At 43.5% G+C, this 7841-nt stretch overlaps 1 protein-coding gene across 18 annotated transcripts in view; it reads right to left on the bottom strand.

Annotated features, from left to right (window-relative positions):
- Nucleotides 1-330: 330 nt before the first annotated feature.
- The window catches only part of LOC116845542 (rho GTPase-activating protein 21), a 27807-nt gene continuing 20296 nt past the window's right edge, over nt 331-7841 (bottom strand). For 12 of the 18 annotated variants that reach the window (XM_032818312.1, XM_032818314.1, XM_032818313.1 and 9 more), the window contains 4 exons: nt 7143-7203; nt 5198-5580; nt 3660-3910; nt 331-3558 (listed from right to left, as the gene is read on the bottom strand). In XM_032818312.1, the coding sequence (XP_032674203.1) occupies nt 2527-3558; nt 3660-3910; nt 5198-5580; nt 7143-7203 (1727 nt within the window). In that variant the 3' untranslated portion in view covers nt 331-2526. Of the gene's footprint in view, nt 3559-3659; nt 3911-5197; nt 6026-7142; nt 7204-7841 lie in introns of those variants that run through there. The other 6 variants (XM_032818321.1, XM_032818317.1, XR_004378264.1 and 3 more) reach the window with 5 other exon arrangements.

The raw sequence follows: 7841 nt of genomic DNA, 5'->3' as shown, positions 1-7841 counted from the left end.
TATATATATATATATATATATATATATATATATATATATATATATATATTTATTTATATACTTCGCGCTTTCAATTTCTCGGTTCGCCCTATGCGCAGCGGCTGCCTCGTTCTACCTGTAAAATTATCTACGAACGATTGTGCGTCGCGCCGCGACTCGACGAGATAAACACACACACGCACACATACACGCGTTGTGACCATACAATCACGTGTTGTTTCGGCAGCACGATCGAGACAACGGGCTTCCAGAGATGCGCTATATCTATTTACACACATTAGTCTTCCAACGCGTGAACTCAAGATAGGATAGATTGCACCGCGCGATCCCAAAGATTAAGTCCTATTACATAGTAAGAGTAAATTAATCGCACAGTTAAATATGACGTGCTATAATTCGCGTTACATTATTTACGGATGTACGCGCATGCATCCGTTGGCGGTGTCGGATAAAATGCATTCGGAAATAATAGACGACATGTTATGTTGAATGCGTACTTGCAAACGTATTTGTATACATTTGCAAATCTATACGTATATATGCACTCCCGCGCGAAATTCTCACTCGTTGTTTGAGTTTGAACGAATTTCGCCCACCAATGTTCGCGGTTGAGTGAAACGGGCAATTTCTCGAGCACGAAGCAACGTTGCGGATCGCGTTAGCAGTCGTGGAACATCTAGTTTCTCGTGATCCGCTCGTTTGCTCGTCGCTAGTTTCTCGACTTGACGCAATGCTCTAATAATTATAAACGCGAATTACAGGAGTTACAGGGGCACAGAATTTGGCGAAACGTGTAAAGTGTCTCGAAAAAGAAAAGCACAAGTAACACGGCACTAATGAACCCGTAAGGAGGTTCAAGCGTCTGAAATATTTTTGAGAGAGATATTAATTTATGGTGAAAGATTAGAAATATTATTTTACACAAGGAATACAGAGACGCGCTGCACGTCACAGCACCACTTGACGTACCGTTTCCTTCCGTCAACGAGCAAGAGGCACCGAATAATTGACGGCACCGGTTCGCGTCCTGTCTCTTTATTATAATTGCCTAAAATTTACAATGCCGCGACAGCAGTCTCTTAGATCGATTATTAATTGCAATAATAATCACAATTTACGTAAAAAATACGTGCGCATAGACATACACACGCGCACACACACAAACACACAGCAGGCAGGCGGGTAGACGCGTTTACGGCAGCGCGATCGCGAGCATAACGTGTCTACGCACCACACAGTCACGCTACATTCATACGTTATAACGATATGTATACATCGAAAGATAGACGCGCGATCGACCAAGGCTTATCACATCGTGTAGACTTTTCATCGGGGAGTTTCTAGTAAAAAAATCTCAACGTTACGAATGCTACCTTTCAAGCGAAGAACTTTCCTCATAACGTACGCTGATCGCTCTCACGACGGAATTGCGACAATTTCGTGTTCGTAGAAACACGCATGCGTTTATAATCTTCAATCCGCGATATATATACGCTGTTTCTCCGTCGCACTTTCGTTAAAAATAACGCGTACACGCGTTAACATTCTACTAATCGTACGAGGATTAATGTTTATCGTACGCGATATCCACGACGAAATGTATAAAGTGGTTATTAAAATATAAATTTAAAGACAGACAGTATATATATAATATGTATATACGTAGTCACCTTAAATTAATATCCAATTAAATTATTTCTTGCATATACATACTTATGTACAAAAATGTCACGATCACAATTCACAAGTATGATTTGTGTGTGTATATATATGTACATACATATATATATATATATATATATATATATATATATATATATATATATATATATGTATGTATGTATATGTATATATAATTGACATCATGCGCAAATACCACATATAATTCAGTATAATCGCTAAGATAACTTTCTTACGTTTTTCGATAGCGTTATCTGCAACTTGGATTTACTTACGTCCGCTTTGCTTTTGGATGTAAAGTGAGTCGTATCTTTGTCACTGCTCTCTCCAACGAGCGAGATTGAAGGAGAAAGAGAATAAAAGTGAGAGCCTAACGCCGTTTGACTCCTTCGTTTCATAATAATTTCCGTCGCAACGATCTCGTTTTACGCTCTTGTCTGCACAATTGTGAGATTGTAGATTAATCTAGAATAAAGCAATGGTCAAGATATTATACTGCGCGAGACCGTGGCGATAAATATATCCACCTTATCATATAGCAGTCGTGGCGAATAGTCGGCGTTATCGTTTTTGGACGATAACGATCATCCGTGTGATTGATCGATGATGGGCTCTTTGGCACGTTTGCGGGTGATAATTGGTGAAAAAGATGGTCTTGATATTTCGAACTTAGACTGACTTTCGTGTCGAGTATGCATATTTTATAATAAGAGAGAAATATATATATACATATATAAATATGATATGTGGCTCGGTTTATGCGTGATATTAAAAAATGACGGCAGCAATGTAACAGCACTGCGGGTGTACTTTTCGGAGGAGATGTTGGATTATTTACGTGCATTGTTACACGTGACTCTCAAGAGGTACTTTGAAGACCTTGGACGCGAGACTCGCGTCTGGTAACGACTGTGGCCGCGTATTGGTCACGTTGAATACGACGTTGCTGGGTCCGCGAAAGCTTACTTCGATAAGGAAGCTCGTGTCAGTCATGCTGACGCGGTTGGTACTTAGGTCAGGCGAACTAGTTCGCAGCTGACTCTTCTTCGGTCTGTAGTCGCTCCTGATGATCCTTTCTGCCTCGGACTGCAACTTATTATCTAACCAATGCACCTTGTCGAAGTCCTTGGTGCCGCCGACTGTGTGCCTGCGCTTGATCGAGCGCTCCGGCATGCCGTTCTTTCGCTTCAATTTGGTGGCGCTCTCCTTGCGCACCGATTGCCGTCTTTTGCTGATGTTGCACTCGGTCTTCTCCGTTTTCGTCAGCGACTCCGAGCGCTTCAGCTTGCTGCCTGGCGACTCCGATCGTCCGTCGGAGTGTTTGTTCAGACTCTCGGAACGCTTGAGCTTGCCATTCGTCGGCGACGACAGTCTCTCGGTCGAGTGTTTGTTCAGACTCTCGGATCTCTTCAGTCTCGACGTGGTGCTCTCGGATCTCTTGTTCAGCGACTCCGAGCGTTTCAAGCGCGATCTCGCCTCGAAGTTCGTCAAGCTCTCAAATTTTTTCAGCTTGTTAAAGTAACTGGAATCGCCGGACTCGTAATGATGGTCCTTGCCGTCTTCTAGTTTCGTATCGACGTCTGCTTCTTCCATGCACGCGTTAGGCGACGTCGATTTACTTTCTTGAAGACTTGTCGCATTCGGCAATTCGTAGCGTTTCGGGTTTCCCGTGCGCGCGCAATCCCCTACGTCCGCCTTCTGATCTTCGTCCTTCTCGCTCGTAATTGGCACCGTTTTTTCCGTCTTGTCCGCGACGTGACTCGGCGTAGTCTTAGTCTCTGATCTCTGCTTGTCGCTCGCGCTACGATCGTTGTTCGGTGTGACAGGCTCTGAAGGATGCTGCGTGTCAGTTGAATCGGTGTCCTTCTCAGGAGCGTTCTGCGCGCATTGAGACAAAAACGACGTTAATAACTTCAAATATGACTTCCTTCTCTTCCCTCCTCTCTTAATACAAACTACAACAGTAAATGAGTACTTACGTTCTTCGAACGAGAGAGATGGCTCTTGTCGATCGATTTATGAAGACTGGGATCGCGATATGCTTCTGTAGACGGATACTTGAATTTCGGAGACGTATTCGCCTTCTGCTCCTGTTGCTCTGTGTCGTCTGTGCTTTCCTTATTGCAGGAGGCGGATTCCAGTGGGGGCTGTACCTGATTCGACGACTGATTCACGAGAGATCTCCATTTGCGATCGAACGTGGTTGTGAGGCTAGTCAAAAGGTCGCTACCTGCAACGGTAGATTGTGTGGTTAGTTGCGGTAACACGCGAAATAACGTGATTGTCGATAAACTCATACGCCAAATACACTCAAAGCACTGAATCGGCTTGAACGTTATTATCATTAGCGTGAAGAGTACAGACATCTGCATGGTGACGAGTACATATCCGTGACGCAATCGTTAAAACAAGGTAAATTATAAATGCTAGGAAGTGTATGCGCTCGATTTGTCGCAACTGGTGAGAATTTTTGCCCAGATGCATTTTTGCGAAATAAAGTTGTCGCAAAGGAAGAAAAAAGAACTATACAAACAACGTAAACAATAATGATAGCAGCGTCAACAAAACAGTGTAGGCGTCGAGTAAACGTGATTATTGCAATTATATCGCAAGGGGAATTAATTAATAAATATTATCGTTATACTCTTTCCCTTGTCAATACACCATCGCCACAACGACAGTGATAATAACAACGATAACAAATATAAACATACACAAATATAACAACCGCTGTTATATTATCGTCGTCTCATTATTAAAATTATTGTTACTTTGCCGGCTGTGTACATTCTAATAATTATAAACCGTAATTGGCGTCATAAGTGACTTTTTCTTCGGCACTGCGATGCACAGAAGAAAAATTAAACGTCCTTAAACATAATTAAAAATAAAATAGATAGTATAAAGGAGATTAGACAAACGAAGAGAGGCGCGACATCGCCTCTCTTTCGTCATTTGTTTTTGCCAACGGGACAAGATATTTCTGAGCATTCCAGCAAAGAACGGAATACAACTTCCAGTGTTATTGCGCGCGGAAGCGGTAGTCGAATATGTTCGCTTGCAATCTCCTTGGCGATAGTCACGATACGCGTGTAAACATTATTATTATTATGACTATCATTATTAACGGGCGTCTGTGCGATTAAAGTGGTTAACGATTATCGCTTGGGATGCGCGTTCGCTGGCAAATAGCGGCGGGGAGAAAACAGCGATGTTGAGAGGCAACACGAGCGAATTGCGGAATGCGAGATGGACAAGAAGATGACACGGTACGACTACAGACGGTTAGTCGAAAGAAAGTACAAACTATATGAACGCGTGCTCAATGTGTATGTGTATGTACGCATGTATTTTGTACGAGAGAGTGGGTGTGTATGTATGATAGAGAGAATGTGAAGATGTGTAAACTGAGAAAGTGTAAAAGCCATTCGGGTGAGCCAGCTGTCAGCTCGTTGGACACCTTGGATGCTCAGTGGCGGTTTCAGGCTCTGGTCTGGCAGCGCGACCTGGGATTTACCTCGGAGGAATCGGTTTAAAGTCTTGGTGGCGGACCCAGTGGCAGGCCCTGAGCCTGGCAGCAACTTTGAGAAGCCTGGCTCGCCGGCGGACTCGTTGTTCGTTGCTGATGATGACGATGATGGTCGTGCGTCTCCTGTCGGCGATGATGAGAGGGCAGCTGATGCAGACGCGACAGCAACCAGCGATTGCCGAGAAGGCTCGACGACGACGACTGTTGATGTTGTTGCGGTTGTTGTTGCTGACATTGACACGGGTATGGGCATTGGCACTGGCATTGATATTGGCGACTGGGCCGGTGTTTTCGGGGCGGTGCTACCGGGGCCTGTGGTACCGTACAGGTGGGACGATATGTACCACCAAAAGCCCGGGCTTGCTGTGTGCCTACACGTTTCAACGTTCAATACGTCGTTCACTCGCCTCGTGTGTCATGATTTGCTTTTGATTGCAGCCGGCGGCAGAGCAAGTCTCTTCCTCTCGTCTTCCTCCTTTGCGTCCGAACCCACCGTGCGTCTCTCACTCTTTCTCTCTTTCTCCTCGCGCGGTAACGTATGTAGACGACGCTCTTGAGATCGAAGATGCGATTCTCTCTCGAACTCATCAGCGCCGATCGGCCGATACGTCGCGACTCGACGAGAAAATACACGTGATAGAGAACTACGATTCGCGCGGCTTCTTCGAGACAAGTAACGTAAGAGAAAGAAATGAAGAGAACAGAAAGAGAGAAAGCGGATCGAGCGGGGAGAATTGAAATTTAGAGTCGGCGTAGTTTCTCAGCCGCGATCGACTATGAATCCTCGGGATCCACGTCCTTTTGTAGTCCAAGGATCTTCGAAAAAATGAATCTTGAGACTCGACTGTACTCGTACTCTTTGGGTGTGTCTGATCGCAAAGTCGTAGACTGAGGCGGGCAGACAAACAGTTTATACTTAAGAATACAATAATCGGCAGAGGCAATCTTTAATGATAAAATAGGCAGGCAGACGAGCAGTAAATGATTCGGAGATGCACACGCGTTACAAAACGAAAAGACTGAGAGAGAGGGAGAAGGAGAGAACTAAGTTATCTCATTAATAGCAAAGACCGGATGCTCTATCGAAGTATCATACAGTGACCACGCCAATGAAAAAACGCTTTTGAAGCTAGTTGTTAGAAAATTGTTATAGTGATTTGTAGCGCAGTAAATGTGAAAACGTGAGATTTCTCTAACAATAAAATCAATCCTTGTGCGCGGCAAGCAATAACCGATACAAAAATCGTATGAAGCGCACGTGACAAACCTTCGAAGAACATGCACGTGATGAGAACTTATTCATCCGGTAACTCGTTGCGCACACACGCACACACACACACACGCGCACATATTTAAAAGAGCAAACCGTTGAAGATCGCAGAAGCCAATCGTGCGAAATCATCTGCCTGTCTGAATGCCGAAAGCCAAAAGAGTGCCATGCACATTACAACAACGTGTGAAACCGGAGGATCAGCCAAAGGACGAGTTGTATAACTTTGAAAATAAGACTTTGCCATTTCGTTCGTCATAATCTCGTTGTGGCCAATCCTCCTTGCGCGCTTAATCGCGGAATGCGAGATATTTAGGAATTTCTAGAATTCATTTTTGTTTGATATATATATGTGTGTGTGTGTGTGTGTGTGTGTGTGTGTGTGTGTGTGTGTGTGTGTATCTATGTATATGTGTGTGGGTGTTGGTGTGGGCGCGCGCTTATGCAAAAAGCATCGGGTGCATCCTAAACGTGTTCGTACTAGAATATGCTAAGTAAATATACTACGTCTCGAACCGTGTTCGCTGAGAGAGTATGAATAACGGCCGATAACACAACGTAAAATCGAAAAGTTCCCGAACAATTATAACTTGGTAACATACACCTTATGATATATGATATAATCCAAAAGATCGCTTGAAGCAAATAAGAGGAGGAATGTACCTAGAAAGCTTTTTGTTAATAGTGAGTATCTTCTGTGTCCACTGTAGAAAACAAGATCCTGCTACACTCACCGATCGTCAGAAGCGATTTTACACAGAGAAAAGAGATATATAAAAGAGAATGAATAGAGAATATATGTAAATGGAGTACTAACGCGTTGTAATTACTCGACTTGGGCTGAGAGAGAGAGAGAGAAAGAGAAAAGTAAGATTGTATATATAGATATAATTCGAGAAAAAATCAGAAAAAGAGAGGACAAGCAAGATGTAGAGAGTACACTCGCGCGCGTTTCACGTAATCAATACGTTACTGTACTGGCAGACGTGATACAATATTATTCTTTCTTGACGTCAAACATTAAATACAGATACACACAGGATGCTGGACAGATAACGATACAAATGTACACTCCCTTCTATTCTATCATAATCGCCATTTCTCAAACATCCTGCATGTACATCTACCTATAGAATAACATATGTGTGCAACATACACGAATCTTCATCCTCTGAGCTCCGATTGTCGGCGTAATTTTACGTATCGCTAAATTTGTACGCGTCATTCGAGTTGACTCATCGACATCCCTCCCGCGAATAGCGAGTACAAGAGAATCGTGCTCGCGTGTGTACATGGTTTCACAAATCACACTTACATATTTATCGCGTATCGATGTATGTGTATATGTATGTATATATATAT

The sequence above is a fragment of the Odontomachus brunneus genome, unplaced genomic scaffold, assembly GCF_010583005.1.
Source record: "Odontomachus brunneus isolate Ranch 3 - 2012 unplaced genomic scaffold, Obru_v1 Obru_scaffold_053, whole genome shotgun sequence".
NCBI classification, from domain to species: Eukaryota; Metazoa; Arthropoda; class Insecta; order Hymenoptera; family Formicidae; genus Odontomachus; species Odontomachus brunneus.
Note: the sequence above shows the minus strand (reverse complement) of the source record. Positions and strands in the feature narration are given on the sequence as shown.